The 19,825-nt window shown below is 42.0% G+C and overlaps 1 protein-coding gene across 1 annotated transcript in view; it reads right to left on the reverse strand.

Annotated features, from left to right (window-relative positions):
* The window catches only part of iglon5 (IgLON family member 5), a 106,526-nt gene that overhangs the window by 18,543 nt on the left and 68,158 nt on the right, over positions 1-19,825 (reverse strand). Inside the window, exon 2 of the mRNA XM_080896041.1 lies at positions 2,552-2,630. Coding sequence (XP_080752167.1) covers positions 2,552-2,630 — 79 coding nt within the window. The remainder of the gene's footprint in view (positions 1-2,551; positions 2,631-19,825) is intronic.

The raw sequence follows: 19,825 nt of genomic DNA on the forward strand, positions 1-19,825 counted from the left end.
TCCTTACATATTCCATATGTACAGGGAATTACCTCGGCCCCCAGGCCATGGCTAGTTGATACTTCTTTAAGACACTCCGGCTAGGCCAGCCACGACCCACAGCTTACGTATAAAACAGCTCTGCAGACATGAAACCAGTACAGGTATAATCGGAATGTGTCTCCAAGCAGCCTGAGGCTGGACAGTCTCTCCTTCCGAGAACCAACATTACAAAATAACCAAACGTTCTTTATCATGTCAAGACTATCTCTCAACTTCGTTATTCCCCATGTACGGGGTAACTCTCTAAGATACCCTGTGAAGTGACAGTGCAACCCACACCCAATCACCGGGTGTTGCATGTTATCTGTTAGAATAAGCCAAAGCTCTTGAGCCACCCCTCATTTGTTTATAGTTTTTAAGACAATGGGAAACGTGAAAATATAAATGGAAATACAGTATACTGTATAATGAACTTCTAATGAGTTTGAAAGCCAATATTTGGTATGACCACCTTTATCCTTTAACACATCCTGAAGTATCTTAGGCAAGCTTTCAAGTAAGTTCTTTAACTAGTCTTCAGGAATAGTTCACCAGGCTTCTCGAAGGACTTTCCAAAACTCTTCTTTGGCTGTTGGCTGTCTTTTGTTCTGCACTGTGTCAAAATGATCCCATACTGCTTGAAATGAAATATAATGTTAAGGTCCGGGCTCTTGGGAGTCTAATCCATGAATGATAGTGTTCCATTGTGTGTGTTTTTTTTATCCAGGTATTCACTCCACTGGCTGTGTTCATGATTATTATCATCCTCAAAAATGGAGGTGCTCCCAATTAAACGCCTTCCAATGGTATTGCATGGTTGATCAAAATCTGATGGCATTTTTCTGAGTTTATAATTCCATCATTTTGACATGATACCCAACACCACTGACTGAAATGTAGCCCCACACTATGACTGAGCATCCACTGTGATGGCTTTCAACATTCATCGCTGTATCTCTCTCCTGACCTCCTCTGTACATATTAACAGTAACTTGAACCCAAAAATTTCCAATCTGGATTTATCACTGCGTCAAACCTGTTGCCACTTATTTTCAGTCCAGTTCTTGAGTAATTTGGCACACCTCAGATGTTTCTCTCTCAGCCTTTTCCTCTTGTTTCCATTCCTTAAGAATGGCTTTTTGGCAGCCACCTTTCCACCGAGACCATTTTTGATGAGGCTTCAGTGAACAGTAGATGGATCAACCACTTGCCAAATGCATCTCTCAGGTCCTGTGTCAGGTCTTTGCTGAATTTGTTCTAATTTCTTAAGGACATGACTTTCAGATACTGGTTATCTGCTGCACATAGTATTTTAGGCCTGCCACTTTTGTCCTCTACTCGTCCAGTTTCCTTAATTTTTTAAAGACACACTGCACACTAGGCTGAGATATGTCATATTGTTTGGCTAATAGCTCTGTGAGAATCACTTTGTTGGTGCAAAAAAACTATTTTACGCCTGTCAAACTCTGCTTTCTGTGGCATTTTTCATAGTTTCAACTAAGAAATGAGAACAAATTATGTGTTTTTGCAACAGGCTGCTAGTAACAAAGTGCCTCAAAATTGGTTCTACGTTGTTCTGTAAAGACACAATACTGGCTTATCCCTTGATGTAGGTTCTTCTTCTACAGATAACTGATTCATAGGTCATTAACTGACTTAACAAATAAATATACGATAAATATATAAATACATTAAAAACAAACAAACAATAAAACCTTTCTTTGAAAATGTTCAAGTACAAGGACTGTAAAAAAGTAGCCAGTGTCTAAAGAAAAACTTTAAAAGACCTTGTATGAAGGAAGGAAGGGGGGGGGGGGGTCAAAACAATCCTATACACATTACTTTATTTATTAATAGAACCATTAAAGTTAAATTTCCTGAAAAGAATGGGGTTTCCAGCGTTTTTCATTTAAATTTTTTAGAGAGACATTTTCATGTTAATGAAAATTGACAGAATGTACTTGGCTTCAGAATAATAGCTTTGATCTTTGTGGAAGGCCAGTCTTCTTTTAAAGGAAAAGGGAACTTGAGAATTTGCTCAGAGCTGTTGGAGATATGTAGGTTTAAAGGTGATGGAAGTAATGTTGACTTGAATTTTTTTTTTGGGGGGGGGGGGGGGGGGGGGGCACTATTTTTCTAGCACTGCTGAGTGTACTGCCAAGCCAGATCACATCTATGCAAGGAGGAAAAAAAGCAAGTTGGCTGGGTTTTTTTTTTTGCTTGGTTGGAAGCAGAGAAAAGCTGTGATTTCTGATTTATCACTCACAGCTAGGTAGTGGTGGTTGGATGCAGTGAGGGTCCACCAACCGAGCAGGACTGGACTTCAGAAGGACTGGGTGACTCCAGTGGCATTTGACAGATATTAGTCAGTTAGCTACAATAAACAGAGATGGAAGATATGGCACAGGATAGGATGCCTAATTGAAGTTATGTGACAGAGGATTGGCAATTATACTAGTGTGACAGGTGGTGGGAAGGCAAACATGTTTTTCATGTAATCAGTCAGTGCAGGTGTAGGATCAAGAGTTACCTCAAAGTAACGCTTTCGCCTTCCAGCACTGTAATGTTGTCCGGCAGGTGCCCGAATTCTGCTCCGTGCACGCTGGACCCTGCCAAGAAAAATCAGAGAAGAGTGCAATCAGCATCCAATAAAAACACCAGACACTCCGCTAGTGTTCATCTATCTCAGGTAAGATACTTAAAGATCGACCACCTCACAAAATCATTCAGGCCAGAGATGTGTCCTGCATCCTGCTTGCTCTGAAGGGAAAGTAATAAATATACTAAACAAAAGAGTCACAATGTCTGCACTGACCCCCATACTTGAATAATGATTTGGTTTTACCCTGCATTCTGGTGGGCTGCTCGTTCGTTGAACAGCACTGATAATGAGCAAAGGGAAGAGGATTCACGCGGAGCTGCCGGAGCGTGAAATGAAGGGACAGCAACGGTAACAGAAGGGATGCTCATCCTGCCTACCAATACACACATACACACACACACAAAGAAAACAGGCACATGCTTGCAGTAGCACAAACATATATTACAAACTGACACAAGAACAGACACAAATCCTGAGAGCACCTGAGTGCTTTCCTGAGTGTCTGACACGCTCAGGTACGAAGAAAAAAAAGTAAACAGTTTGAAGTCATTTCGCAAACTTTTTTGGACCACACTCAAAGACCTTATATGCTGGCAGTGATATTGCCTACTGAGGCAAGCCGCTCCCCAGTAAGACGCCTGGCTCTGTCCATCTAAACTCTGCCAAAACACAGCATGACACTAGATATCGCGGCTTGTGTCCTCCCTCCGTCTCTGACAATCTTTTCTTCCCACTACCTGAAAGATGACCTCAATATAGGCTTTTGCTGCTGTCTAGCCTTGAGGTTTAATAAATGGTGACTTTATGAAATGAACCTGCTGCACTGAGTTGCTAAGAAGAACCTCACGGTTTGTTAGGCAGCCACACAAATTCCACGACATGTTAAGCATGCCGTATAAGAATTTTCGAACAGATGAGACCCAAAATGAATGGCAGTGCACCACTAAATAAATGGGAAATGGGAGTTTTAAATTAAAGGAGGGTCTTTGTGAAATCATGTTTTGATTACAAAGAATAATGATAAAGGCTTCTGAATTATAAGGCACATTTTGGACCGCTAATCAAAAGGTTTTCAAACTGCAGCGCAGACAGTTGTGCTAACTGCACTACAGACTAATTTATCATCTCTTAAATAAAGACTAATTGTGCCTGTTCTCTTTGGCTTTTTGTAAATATAAGTGTGGAATAACTTCTGTGGCTGCACAATGGCAAATATAGGCTATAATCATGAATGTGTGTTCATTAAGTCATGCGTTGGCTACATGCATGTGAACCAGTGCATATGCGGCTCATTTTGCGTATAAGCAATCAGAGTGTCTAGGTTTAGGTTGCTCCTCGATGTGAATGTGTATATTTGTCTGCTGACACACCGACAGGGAACAAGAAAGGAGGATAAACTAATGACGTCTCAGAATAAAACTGGCCCTGAAAATCTCCCACTAAAAGCTGTAATCGCATTAATGGGTGCTGCTGCTACGCTATCTAGGCTGGCCAAGGATCCCAGAACTGGCTTCATCTCTCCCTTCCTCTCAGAACAGCTTAAAGGAGGGGCGTAGCGCATTAGCCATCATGTCCAGTGTTTAAAAGCTGTCTGTGGTTTTTACTCTGGAGTAATATTGCACACCGTTGCAGTGCTTATGCTTTCCATCTAAGACTTAGATGGTCCTCAGCTCAATCCCTCAGCTGTTCCCTTTCAAGTGCTCTATACTCTCTACCCACTAGACTATATTTAGGTTAATTCAATTCTGTTGTGTGACATGTCATGAATATGCTACCCCACAGACACAATTACAGACGCACATGCAGAGAAAAGGTGCACTCTATCAAATAATGTAAGCACAGAGACACGCATGCAGCACACACATACACCCACATCGATTGAATAAAAGATGTGTGCATACGCTGAATGCTCCACACAACATTGCGAAGGTTACAAACCAGCAGGGAGCTATTCCCATTTCCCTACTCAATTCCCATTTTCACAGCTCGATTGGCACCTTGCATTCTAAAACCTGTATCACCCTGCCTGCGCTCCTAAGCGCCGCAAAACATGATAACCAGGTCAACACATTCACCACACACTTCCTCTCCCACAGTGAATCACAGGACAAATCACAGACGAGCAAGTCTGTGAGTACACCCACACGCTCTTCTATGGACCAAACCCATCGAGATAAAAGAGGCCACCGTGACAACAAAAATAGAAAAGATTCCCTTTGCATTCCCTGAGGAAAATACAAATGTGACTTCATGTAGGCACACGGGAGTCAAAAAAATGACACAGAGGAACACACCTACACAAACATTTAGCATAATATCTACCTGACTCAAGCACACGCTCACCACTGTATAACCCTTTTTGACCCCTGTCACTTCGAATGCATCAATGCAACGGGACCAGCATTTGTATTTGAGAAAACACTTCTGTCCTGAGACAAAGGTGCCCTCGGAGCAGTGCGGGGACCATACACTTTCCTGAAAAGCATTCTGTAAAAAGCAGTCATAATATTATGAGCCTGACAGGTGGACGACTCCGTGTTGATAAAAATACAGACGGCAAAGCATACAAACCACGTCCACAGGGATGGGCTACATGCCCAAAATTACATGGTGCTTTGTAAGGAAAGGTGAAGAAAAGAGGTTTAAACAATGATGTCAACGTGCATCTATCTATCTATCTATCTATCTATCTATCTATCTATCTATCTATCTATCTATCTATCTATCTATCTATCTATCTATCTATCTATCTATCTATCTATCTATCTATCTATCTATACATATATGTGTGTGTGTGTGTGTGTGTGTGTAATAGGGCTGCCACGATTAGTCGACTAGTCACTATTATGTCATCGTTGATGACTAATTTAATAGCTGACAAGATCCTGAAGGACACAGGAATAAGCAGTAGGATTTAAGAGCGTAATAACAGACTGAAACAGAAGATGGCAGCAATGCATCTACAAGGATGCCCGCTGCTGTTAAATGCCAAAGAAGAAGAAGGAGCTCGGTATCGTAGCTGTGTCCAAATTCAGGGGCTGCATCCTTCGCATTTATAGGCTGATTACGTGACAGTGACGCGAGGAAGGCTGTCCAAATTCGAAGACTCCAACAAATGCGTCCTCCTTTTCCGCAGATTTGAAGGATGGGTTGGGTGTATCCTTCGTGGCCCAACCTATCCCAGGATTCATAGCGCGGCCCAGCCAATTCCAATTTCCAACAATTGCGACAGCTACTTAGTTTTAATATTACTCTTATTGCTCTTTCTGGGTCACAAAATAAACTTTTAAGATATTTTCAGGCGAGAATGTAGCTGTGTAAACTTCAAATATCTGCTCAGTTTATCAGGACATCACAAAAGTGCACCGACGTTTTTGGAGACGAGCTGACTGGAAGATTAAGGCTCACTAGAGCCGGTGAGAACACCGGACTCCTAGCAAATCATTTTCAGAACCCCCGCGGTCCTTTGCTATTCAGGTTAAACATGATATATAGGTCACTTCGATAACTTAAAAATGTTATTGTTTGGCTTTTTTCAGATTAAAGTTATAGTTTTCACATGTGCACATGGATGCATGATCTGATTAGTTGACTTATCGCAAAAATAATCGGTGACACTGACAAAATAATTGTTTCTGGCAGCCCTAATTTGTAAATAGAAATATATGTGCTTTGGGTTCACTGTACTCCTTTTTTGAAATGACTGTCCAAGTCATCCAGTCATGAACACAAACATGCATTACCTGATCTGAATTTGTGTCCTACACGCAGCAGTACATGTGTCTAAACTACCTGATAAAACAATGTTTTCTGATGGAAATTAGTCAGTACCTGCTTCTGACGAAGGAACAAAAAGACTGGCTCCGCAGTGTGAACTGGGAGTGTTGAGTGTAAAACAAAATGTAAACATCATCTTACTGAATGACAGCATGTGTCTCCCACCATGGTGTTTACTCCTTTCAGGCTATTAATTCAAATGTCGTTGGTCAAACACAACAGGCGCGGCCAAACAAAACAATAATGAGGCCTGTGTGGAAACACTATTGTGCTGTTTCATGGCCAAAACAGAATCTTCAGATGTCACTTTTCTCTGTTGCATTCAGCTTTACTGATCCCTAACTCAAATCCTCCATTTTCTCTTCTCCCTCCTGGGGCCCTCAGCATATAGGATGATAAACTGCACCCACCTGGATGATTCAGAAATCTTGACACCCAGCTAAGGAATGTGCTTGCCAACGGGGAATCTTGAACGACCAGCTACCTAGCTTACCTAACATACACACGCACACAAAAATATTTTATCTTCACTTTGTTTTACTACACTGAAACAAGGATGGGGAAAAACATTGATGAGAATGAATAATAAAGAACAGAGCCAGCCCTGGTGATGGTGTGGCCACCGGCATATTGAATTTCCCTGCTCGCTGCTGTCAACGCCAGATACAGTCTTGTCATGCCTACTGGTATCTCTCGTCCTTGCTACGACCTGCTTAGCACACAAATGGAACCTCCTTCCTCCAGAATCATACATGCACATGGATAGACACAAATGCATCCTTGAATCCTGTCCAGATGACCCCCTTAAGCCTTTGTCTGCACATAGCATTGAGCCTCAAGTCTGGATTTGACATTTTAAGAGAATAAAATTGTATGGGGATGCCTAGGGGATTACACAATACTACTGCATTGCTACTCAATTCTGTTTTTATACACCCTGCAGAAGCAGAAACCTCTTTTGCTCATCTGTGGATAACGCATTATCTGTTGCTGCCCATAATGTAGACTTGGTCATAATTCCCTCCACTTGTGGTCCAGTGTTTTTGTCTCTGTGCTCCCCTACATTGTGTCTTTTTGTCTGTAAAAGCATTGCAAGACTGCTTGCTCAGTACCCACGAGACATCTATTATGTGATTTGTATTCTCTTGACTTTTACATGCGCCTGTTTGTAATTGCACTTGCTACTGGCAGACACTTATGAGTATAGCCCTATTGAGCTGTACAACTTTAGCCTGCAAAGTCCTTGAAAGGCTGTCTTTGTACTGTTCATCTATTTCGCATTGCCCTTGACGATCAAATAAACACAGAGAGGAGGGAAAGCTACTTCTGAAAGCATGATTGGCGTCAAGACGGATAACAGCAGAGGCTATAATGAAACCCATAACAATAATCCATTTTAAAGGGGGCTGCTGTGGTTTTGAAATTGAAAAGAGAAGGAGAGAGGTATAGCACAAGGTGGAAGGGGAAAGCTGAAGATTAATAACCGGGGCGAGGTGAAAGAAAGTTACTGAGAAAGAGAAAAAGCTGTAGTGGAATACAGAATTACAGCATGTACTGACAGTAACTACATCAAGAGAAGCAGATATAGCCGTTTTGTAGCAGTAGTTTTGCGTGATAATACCAGTATTGGCCTTAGTAGTAACCATAAAAGCGGGAACAATAGGGAAATATTAATATGAAAGGGGAGAAAAGTGCAAGGACATAGTCAGAAATGCTGGGGCAGAGAGCAAAGCAAAGGAAAAACACACCCGCATAATTAACACCGGCATGCTGCAGCCAATTAAATATTTACAGAGGCACTTCCCTTCGACACCTTGATGATGAAGAGAGGCAGCCCAAGGATTATCAGATGCAGGGAACTGCAGGCAAGAGACAAGGGGTTGGGGATGGGGGGATTAAACATTAACCAGCACCGATATCACTTTCTCTACCTCGTCTGATCCCATTAACTCTGGACGGCCCAAATCCAACCTCACGTCCACCTCTTTGGAGCTCCCCAACCACTAACCCCTTTCCTACCCTCTTCCTCCTTGTCCTCTTCTCCTTCACTTCACTGCTCATTCAAACCGTCTACACCCTATCAATGAAATCCCCGACTCCCCTCCTGGCTGTTTCCACCCTCAGCACCACCTGTCAGGGACAGAGCAACAGGAGAGCAAAGAGAGAGTGATGGGCAAGCAGTGAGAAACCACCTGGATCCCTCACTCAAACAGCACAACAAGATGGATATGCAGGTCGCTTGCTTTTCACAATTGCTGGTGAAGCAAAATGGATGTCGGCGGGATTCCACTTGACAGGAAATCTAAGAAATGTCAGGGAAGTCACGGTGAATGAATTGTTTTGAATCTGTCTGGTAATATCATTTTTCCCTTTCAGACCAAATATGTTTTTTCCTGCTGAAGCAACGCAGTGGAATGACTAAAATGAGTGTTTACGTGACTGAAGCTTATTTTGGCATTAAGTGCTCTAGTAAGCTCATTCTCAGGCATTGAGAGGACAGGATGGACTTTTAGCTGCTCATCACTCAAGGTCGTGTATTTTTCTGCTGTTGCAGGGACCAGATATATAAAAACACATATGCAATTGCTAACAGTGCTTGAACTCACAAGGATGAAAACCATCAACATGTACAGAAAAGCAGGTCATCACCCCCGGGTGTCTAGCTTGGCCTCACCAAAGATGTGACATCTGCCCCTTTTTATTGTACACATGCTGCATCCACAATTCCGCCTCTGATCGCTCATTCCCACCCAGCGTCTCCCTTCCCTCAGCTCCCTCCCACCTACTAATCCCTCTTCACACATCAATCAATAGAGCACTGCAGAGTGCACAGAGCCATACAGTACTCAATGCACCAGTTGTACAACTTCAATGGGCAGCCACAGATCTTTACCATTGAATCAAGCGTGGCTGGGGAGAAAAGCCGAGCGTGTTAAAACCAGGGACGAGCCCCACACCGCTTTCTTTTACCCCCTATTTTCCTTGGACTGGCGCCTAAACCCCTTAGCACTCTTGAGATCAATATAGCAGTTAAACTGTTACTTCCTTTTTCAGCGAGCGCACACAGGCGCGTGCCGGCCTGCCTTCCTGCCTGCCGTACACAAGGCCCTGTAGACCCCCCCTAAATACACCCAGTGCACTGGTAATTTGACAGATTTGTGGTTAAGTGCTGTCACAGCTTTAAAAGAGAAGCTTAAAATACTGATTCACTGCAACTAGCTCGCCATCCAACTTCCTCTGACAATAACATACTTTATTGGCAACAAAAGGAATATCATACCTACAGCAAGACAACCTAACAGCAGCATGATGCCTTCTATGGCGCCAAGTAAATCAAAGCTGCAGATGTGCACCTTGGTGTTACATTCAGTTTATTTTGTGTGTATGTTTTCTATTTTACAGTGGGTCTTCTAAGAGAGATAGTCTGTAGATACACTTGATATCATTAACTTAAGCGTTTCAAAGGTTTCTCCAGAATATTTCACTTTTCAAGTTGTTGCTGCATCTCTCTCTCTTCAATCTGGGTATTTTTTTGCTTCAACATTGATCATTGAAATGAAACCAAAGACCAACCCACTCGTACACTCATGTCTCCAACCTGGCTGAGCGTACCAAAGTAACGAAAATCGAGAGATGCACAACAAGCCAAAACGACATCAAAGCACAGCGCGTGCCAGCGGTTGTGATGTTTCTTTTGGCGCTTGCTGCAGTTTACATAAGCAACAGTGGCAATTATTAGGTGTGAATGTCTGTCTCTCTGTGTTTACGCTATGATTAACTGGTAACCATATGACAGCTTGGATAACCTCCAGACCCTAATATGGATAAGAAAATGGACTGCTGGATATTACAAATCCCTGACACGTCACAAAGTGAACTCTGATCCTATTAGCACCGATCGTTATAAATTTTCTTTTGACATTTCTTAGCTTAATGATGGTTTCCATTGAGCTCCACTACATCAGAATCTACTACAAACACAGTGTCCAAAGTGTAGTTCTTGTGAGGCTCTTGTAAGCCATCACAGTCCAAGTAAAGTAGAATTCGGTGTTTCCATCACGCCACCGGGTGTGGGAATCGTCACCCTACTAAACAAAAAATAGAGGGAAAGCTTTTTGCATGTGGGTCATGCTTGCCTTTTAACATGTGGTTAACAAAGTGACCAAACAGTTCTGCAAATAAAAATAATAATGCCAATGCAAATATCTAAGCAGCCTGACTTGCATTGCTGCAACTCATTGTATTTAGACAATTAGGTGTGGTCAAGACAACCTGCTGAAGTTCAAACCGCTCATAAGGGCAGGGCAGAAAGGGGACTGAAGCAACTGGTTCCAGTAGGTGTGCAATTTTTGAAACTGCTCACCATCTCTAGGATTTACAGAAAAAGAACAGAAAAAAAACAAACAGAAAAAGCACCCAGTAAGTGGCAGTTCTTTGAGCAAAAGTGCCTTGTTAATGCCAGAAGTCAGGGAAGAATGGCCAGACTGCTTTGAGGTGACAGGAAGGCAACAATAACTTAAATAACCACTTTTTACAACCAAGGTATGCAGTAGAACACAAAACATGTTAAACCCTGAAGCAGAAGTCCGTACTCCTGTCATCTAAGAACAGGAAACTGAGGCTACAATTTGAATTTCCAAAATAGACAACTGGAAAAATGTTGCCTGGTAGAGTCAGAATTTAGCACAATCAATATGAAAAGCTAGATCCATCCTGCCTTCTATCACTGGTTCAGACTAGTGATGGTGGTGTAATGGTGTAGGGGACATTTCTTAGAAGACTCTGGACCACTTAGTACAAGCTGAGTATCCTTTAAATATCACAGCCTGCTGACCACGTCCATTCCTCTATGACCACAGTGTACCCATCTTCCAATGGCTGCTTCCAGTAGGTTAATGCCCCATGTCAAAAGCTCAAATCATCTCAAACTGGCTTCTTGAACATGGGAGTAAGTACACTGGAGGCCTCAAATGACCTTCACAGTTACCAGATCTGAATCTAATAGGGCACCACTGGGATGTGGTGGAACAGGAGATTCACATCATTGGTTAGTCAGCAGCTGACAAATCTGCAGCAACTGTTTGATGCTATCATGTCAATCCATCCATCCATCCATCTTCATCCGCTTTGTCCGGGGCCGGGTCGCGGGGGAAGCAGCCTAAGCAAAGAGGCCCAGACCTCCCTCTCCCCAGCCACCTCCTCCAGCTTATCCGGGGGAATACCAAGGCGTATCATGTCAATATGGACCAAAATCTCTGAGTAACGTTTCCTTATTGAATTTGTGTCACGAAGAACCGAAGTGGTTCTGAAAGCAAAAGAGGGTCCAATCAAGTACTAGCAAGCTATAACTAAATTAGTGGCTGATGAGTGCACATAGTACAATATATTCATGCTTGTTGGACTGAACACATGTACACCTTTAAAGGAAATGTAGCCCAAAGTAAACATATGGACACAGTAGGCTAAGAAAAGAGACATGCATCTGACTATACACTTTACAGGCTCTCCAACTGCGAAAATGATTACTGTTATTAGACTGTGAAGCATTTTCCAAATAGTACTGACATTTTTTTATACTGCACAAATACAGCATGCTGTATAGTAGTGTGAGTGAGTTATGTGTTTTGATTAATTTGGGGATAATAGCAAGGTTCTATAGCACCAAGAAAATAGCTAAATCAGGCTTTTGGAGTAAAAAGACAATACTAGTTTTTATCTTTTCTTGATGTCTGTCGACAATAAGAAAAACGTATAAAGCAAAGTTATCCTTCAAGTAGCATTGAGTCTTGGCAGGGAAGTTGGAAATGAACAGGAGTCGATTTCCCGATGGGCAACAGTCATAATTTCTACATCTGCTCGGAGGCTTTGTCATTTGTTTTCGTCAGTTGCTGAAATGGCTGATCCTGTCATTTTTCTTGCTAGGACATTTCAATGTCACACAATGTTCATTTTTAACTCTGTTAACTTTCCTCTACTGTTACAAATTACCGAACACAAAGCTTACATGTAAAACAAAACAGTGAGTTATTTTTATAAGGTAAATAAAGATAAAAGTTACCCACATTTCACAATAAAATCTGCAATAAAACTCTCACTATGTTCTGATTTTCCATATTTTTCATCTTTATGGCACATCTACTCATGCAACGCTGAGAGACCGAGCAAATATTTCCAGCCACGCGATTAAGTTTCCAGCACAGTGGCGAGGCTTGCCCTATAGTTTACACTCCAGCCTTTAAGAGGCTACAATAAAAACAGCAATTACCGGCCGATTGTGACAGGAAACAAAGAAGTGTAATAGCATGGACACAGTTATTTTTGATAGGACGATTGGCTGTAAAGTGGAGTCAAAAGGAATGAGGCATCAAAAAGTCTGTCAAGTGTTTGGGCCGTATGCGTGTGAAATGGATGACCACGGCAATATAAGCTGCCAATGGTCATTTATGATAGACTTGAAAAGTAGGAATAATGAGAAAAACAGAGTCTGACAAAAGCCTGAAAATTACTGCCACTTCTGTTAATCTGGACATTAACTTACAGTGAAATCATACAATTTCCACGAAAGACAAAAGATACGCTGCAAATACATTCAGTGAATTTCGAACAAAGTCTGGAGTCATTGTGGAGCAGAATAAAAGATTTAATTTAGCTTTTTTTTTAGCATGCATAAGCCTTTACAGCACAACTACTGACTTAGCTTATTAATTTTTCCACTTCCATTCATTTCATTCTGATAATGACATATTTTTGTTGAAATATGCAAAATATGTAATATACTCAAACAGAGCAAAAAGACCAGTTAATTGTAATGACTGAATGGAGGGCAATTAGCTGGTGTCTGAAACTGCCAGCTCTACACATGGGTTTCTGCATTTTGTTTTTGTGTTTTCTTGCAGATATTGCCGTACAACTCCTATTGTGGACGTTATTAATCTTTCAGTGCACTGTTACAAATATAAACAAATGAGCAATCTAAAATAAGTCATTCTTTGTCTCTGCCTTTTGCAAACAGCAAAACAGGAGGGAACCAAAGTTTGGCAACCGAAAACCGGCAACATTTTTCCATCAACACACTTTAAGCTCAATGAATGCAAAAATAACTGCGTGTGCTGCTGGAATGTGATGGTTTCAAGTGCCCCTGAATTGCATTTAAGGACGTGTGTGTTCGTGAATTGATGTATGTGTGTACATTTCTCGACATGTGTGTTTGAGTTAACATTTTTGAGGGTGTGTATACTCACTGTGGCAGCCACGGGTGTTTGTGTGTGCAGGCTAATGTGTTCTGGACCGCTGGGCTGCTTGTCCATAGGTTTTGCTATCCACACCACAGGGGATGGTAAGGGAGGAGATCCAAGCATGGAAGAATGGATGGAGGCGCAGAGTTCGGGGAAAGAAAAGGAAAATAGTCTGGGGCAGGAGGGTGGAGAAGGTGAGGGCCAGAGCCCAAGAGTAAGGTGCTGTCAGAATAATTCACAGCAGTAGTACTTGCTGCGAAGAACAAAACAGAATTACCTGAGGGAACAGAAATCAGCTAACACCTGCTTAGCAGGGAGCTCCAGAGGGACCGAATGGGAGAGGTAGAGAAAAGGAAGGTAGGCATGCTGCAGTGCACTAAGATGCTGGCAAGTAAAGATGAAGTAAGCATCAGTGTGTGTGTGTGTGTGTGTGTGTGTGAGTGGGAGAGGGGCAAAGAGATAATGAATGTGAATTTGTGCATTTGCAAAATTGTATAAATCTGTTTGCTACGCGCATGTTTGTGAATATTTGTGTGTGTGTATTTTAAGTGTGTGTTTTTGTGCAAGTGTTTGCACACTTCTCCCTGTTTGTGTGCAGTTAGATCCCGCCTGGCTGTGCCCACAGCTATCCTTACAGCTGTGGATGGGGTTCATTTGCATTCGGAATCGCAGCAGCTTTCACCATTGTTGCTCCAGTGCTGTGAGTTGTAACCACTAGATCCTGCACACATAGCCGCTGTGCCAGTTTTGTCTGGCTACAGCTGTGTTGGAGAGCACGTGGCAGACATTCAAGCCACCAGCACAAGCTCAGGCCTGTAAGTTGGAGGGAGCTTGCTTGACGTCATTTTCTTCTATGAGCTACCTGGCTTTCTTGGCTAGAATGTATTCTCCTTAAACAAATCACGGGGGCTCCCTTGTCTGACTCTCAGCATTATTGTTGCACACCAGATGGGAGCAGGATGACACCCCGGCTAGCTTTTGGCATCACCAGCGTACTGCCACTGCTCAATTGCAGAAAAGCCCTTATCCATTCTCTCGACAGCATGATAGTCTCGCTCACATGATAACTGGTTGGCCTCTTCATTTTGCTGAGCAAAGAGGCCCACTGAGTTAAAAAATAAATTCAGACTTTGTAGAAAAGTCTGGCCCCCCACACCTCCACCTATTTCACCCTCCAGCCCCTTCTTTCACTAGGTGATGGTATGCTTTTGATATTCCTTTAGAAAGGCCAGTGCATTTGAAAAGAGCAATCAATAGAGAGTCCATTTAATCTTTGCAGCTGAGCAAAACTGAGAGGGGTTTGTGTTTGGCATCCAGAAAATACTGAAAAACTAAAAGATGAAAAGAGAGGTAAAGGTGAATTAATGTGTCATAGTCTGTTTGAGGGGGAAACAAGCATGCAGCCAGTTACTTGGGGTGAAACTAAGCTGTGCGTTTATGTCAACCCTGGTGGACTGAGCCACTTATGAATCTGCTGGCTCATGCTCCTGATGAAGCTGTTTTACCAAAGCCCGAGGCTACCAAGGAATAGGAGGGAGTCAGTAGCATAACTAGAGCTGTGACAGAAGTAATGTGTAATTAAATACAACGCCACTGGCTAATTTGCCTTTCAATTATCTCTACACATGGGTTTCTGCATTTTGTTTTTGTGTTTTCTTGCAGATATTGCCGTACAACTCCTATTGTGGACGTTATTAATCTTTCAGTGCACTGTTACAAATATAAACAAATTCCTAAGTCACCATAAGTTATTAGAGGGCCGTCTCCTTGGAGCTGTTTGAATTGGATTAATGCTCCTTCATGTGGAGCACTGAAAATGATCTCTGGCTCCTTCTCCCTCATGTGTGAATGAGCTGCAAAACAATTTTACTACTGCGTGCCCAAAAGCATGCACAAGCATGTGAAGGCTGCAGACATCCCTTATTCAAATGCATATAACGATATGACAATATAATAGCAGGTATTAAATTTAGATACACGCATACAATTTATTTGTTCTATCGCCTTGACAGTTGTTGACAACCACAGCAAAAGGAACTGAAGAATAATTAGTTTTTTTCAAGTGCGTTACAATTTCCTGCGTAAAATGCGCCAGGGAACAATGGGACATCAAGACGTAACCATCTTCCTGAGACATAAATTGAAATATTAATAATAAAACACGCACAGCCACCAGGGTGTATTGCAAATGTCAAAAAACTGTGTTAAAATTGGTGTGTATGGCAACGACTGCTGAAAGCATATTCTTTACTATAAGGAATGTTTACAAAAAACAGATTAAAAGTTTTAAAGTTGAGTGCTGCTAATCAAAATGTTTTTATAGGTTTAGCTTAACATAAAAATCAAGACTCGAGACTAACTCTAAATTGCATTTATTACAGCTATTAAGCTAGTGACTAAGGGGCTATAGTGTTATTACGGTTCAAACCTTTTTTCCAAGGTGTCTCATTTATTTACTCACTCATTATTGAATCGGCACAAACTTGATTCGAAAATGAACCCGACAACACATTAGCCAGATGTTTTTCTTCCCAAATTTGCACATGAGTGTAGAGCAAAGGATTAAAATCGAACCCCTGAGATAAGTTAACCACCTGCACGACGTGATTGTGCTTGAATCAGTACATTTAGGCCTAAATAAAAAGACATTTTTCAACAAAAACAATAACGAGAAACAAGATCAGATTAATATTTTTCAAGAAAACTCAATAATTCTTCTATGCTGTTGTGCAATTTCATCAACAAGTCTGTAGTTTTCAGGTCTTGTAGGGGTTTTTTTGGGGTTTTTTTAAAGCAAGGTTATTTACTTCCTTAGTGTATCTACCTTGTAGCGATATGGCTGTTGGACTTTATTTCAAAGCTAGTCATTTCATGTAGTTCCCTAAAATTGCATTCTTAGAGCAAGAGAGCAGAAAGTCAGATCCAGGAAACATTACTTATGTCCTTGAAACCCGACATTTTCTTTTTTTTACAACACACTAGCTTAAATGATATCATGGCTGAAAGCTTGCACTATTATTTGCATTATTGCGTAGCCATTTGAATTGACAGCTGGATGCCGACAGTCTGCATCTACTGGTCATTATCTCAGCTACTTAGAGTAACTGAATTTGACAGCATTTCTTTTTGGAGAATTTTTAATACAATTTCCTTGCAAATAATATAGCTTGTGATGTTGAAAAAGCAGTTTTCACACATAGGCTGCAGTCCTGAACCTTTCTGGACATCACCTGGCAGAGTTGCATGTAAGAATGCAACTGGAATAGACATTTCTTTAACCTGCCAGCTTCCTAGAGCAAACTCTGGGTAATGTGGGATTGTGCTGACATGTGAACGAACGGTGTAGCAAATAGATCGGTGCATTTGCCGTTAACAAGTGGTCATCTTGTGTGCTGCATTCTGCTCACACTAACCAGGTCACTCCCAAAAGAACCAAAAGCATTTCCAGCAGTGTAAATGTGTCTAAAGCAGACAATTTCTTGCTTTATGACACATCACAGGTTAAATGTGGAAAAATATCCCAACCTGACTCCCTCCAAAATGTCCAAAGTCCAAGAAGTCCGTGCTCCAGTTTTGATGGGAGGAATTCAAATATTTCTACTTTGCAATAATTATTATTAATAATTATTATTATTACATTAACTCCACTGTTTGATTAAAATATGGTCACTTCTGATTTCAGAAGAAGCAAAACTAATAAATAAACCTACCAAACAAGAACCGTCATGACATGGTGTTTTTCCTGTGTGAGGAGCTGGTCCTGGATATGAACAGAATTTATGCTAATATAGACAGACCTGTCCTGGTACTGACCTAAAAAAACAAAGAAAGAAGTACGCTATACATTACCAGTAACAATGAATAACAATGTGCCTCATGTGGCCACTGGAAAATGTTGAAACAAGGATAACCAGCAACTTCAAATAGAGAGTCGGAATGACTCTGCCAAAAGTAGTGTAGACCTCAGCAGGTTTAACCGCTGAAACTCTCCTCACCAGTTACTTTTTCTATTTACAAACTCCCAACTAACCCCGAGTGTTCATTTATCACAGTTGTGCCAAAGGCTCTGTGCGTTTGCTGCATAAGTGTCTGTGCAGCAATTCCCCTTGCCTAGAACAACTCCACATTTGTGATGTCTGCATCTGTCTGTGTTTGCATTTGCAATGATGTAAAATCTTTGTAAAACATCTTAGCAAATACTTTGCTATATCCAGCCATAATGTCCCCTTTTCCTCCTTTTGCCATGTCTCTTCAACCTCCTTTTTCTCCCTCACTACTTTCTTATCTTCTCAACCCCTTGCTCATCTCTTCTCCCCTGCAATGCCACAGCTGGTCTTCTCCTACGTCTAATTCAGCTGCTTATCTGAGCATACAAGTTCCACAAAGCTCTATGATCCCTGTCACCTCGCAGCCCTCGTGGGAATCATGAGTCAGTGCTGCAGATAGATGACGGCGTAAGAGCTGCCTGGGGGAGGGGAAGGGCTGGGGAGGCGGGGGTGCGGGAGGTTCAGGGAGGTGACAGAAAGTGAGGTGGAGGGCGAGGAAGCACTGCCTGGGAATGCTGGGGTAATCAGAGAATGGGGCGACGGAAAAAAATGAAATGCAATGAAGTGCAGAAAAGAGGGCAAAGATAATAGAAATCTGAGGAGTCAAAAAATAAATAATGTACAAGGGAAATGAAAGAGACTTGCTTTTGGATGGGCAGAATAAATCCAGCTACCCGTGAGTCTTCAGGTTCAGAATCTTTACGGCATTTAATCTGCTCTCTTATGCTCTGTGTCACCTACCGCTGCAGATTATGTCAAACAAAGCAGAAATACCATGACGTAATTTTAAACGAAAGCAGGACAGAAACAGAGCAGGGATAACAGATCGAAAACAACTAAATGCCTCCAAAAACACAGAGAAATGAGATAAAAATGAGTGAGAGACGCAGCTCCCCAGATAAAGACAGAGGCAGGCAGAATGTCGTTGTTGGAGATTTAGTACAGATGTGTCACACAAATCCTGATCTTTAGTCAGACTCTGACAGGCTCAAGGAACATCTTGCTGCCACGCAGAGCCCCCCCCCCCCCCCCCCCCCCACCACCACCACCGTGGGTCCTCCTCATCTTCTCCCCTCTTTGGCTCCCCTATCCTCAAGCTTTTCTCTCTGTTGTCACTTCGTCTCTGCCTCATTTCTCCATTTGCTTCACTCCATTCCTCTCATTTTTCTTTTTTTACTCTGCCTCATCTCTCTCTCCTCTCATTTTCTCAGAGCGCCTACTTGACTCTGTTTTCTCTAAGTTTGTCCCTTCCCTTCTGCTCTTCCTTTTCCTTGTTATAACTCTTCTGCATTCCTTTGAAAGAGATGTTTCATTAAAAAGCTTCATAACTCAGTTTCTGTTACCCTGCCTGCCCCTGCCCTCTTTTCCCTGCTTGCTTTTTTCTCTCCCTCTGTGTCACTCTCCTGGTGGATTTTTGCTTTTCGTCTCCCTTGCCTCTCTTCACTAATGAATTTTGGGCACTTTTCAGCTACAGATGGTGCAGCAGGCAGCCACTGGCGTCAGGGCCCTAGCTTGACAAGAGGGAAAGGCAGAGAGAAAGAAAGACAGACAGAGCGGTACAGCACTAGACAGCCTGCCATCACCTCCTTTCAAAAGTTGATAGAAACCAACACATTGGAGAATGTGACCTTACTTAAACCTCACTTCATCCAGTCCGTGGAGATACTGATATATACACACTTCAGTCAGATGGTCAGTGTGACCACAAATACCCCATACTTTCTTCCTGAGGAGTTTCTCATTTCGCTCTTTTTCACCAGCACTCTCTCATCATCTTTTTTTTTCCATCAGTGGCACTCTGGTTAATTGCAAAGCCTTGTTCCTTTCTGGGAAGCCTGAAACCTCTTTTCCTGCAAGGGAGCCTTCGGGCAAGGAAAGCAAACCTTAACTTGTGTTTCACACTCTAACTTTTCAACCAGCACCACACCCTTATCTATATTTTTTCAGAATTCAGCTTACACACCTTGCTTGATCCATGCATAATTTATTTTGCCCTTGGTCTCTGAGAGCCTACAAACGCATTAAGGAATGGGTAAAGGCATCAGTAATGAAAGCATGCGTGAAGTGTTGGACGAAGACAGATTTGTAACAACTATTTGATCTACAAAATGCTTCGAAGCCTTATTACAATACCTTCATAAGCC

Source organism: Rhamphochromis sp. 'chilingali', assembly GCF_963969265.1.
Source record: "Rhamphochromis sp. 'chilingali' genome assembly, chromosome: 11".
Taxonomy (NCBI): Eukaryota; Metazoa; Chordata; class Actinopteri; order Cichliformes; family Cichlidae; genus Rhamphochromis; species Rhamphochromis sp. 'chilingali'.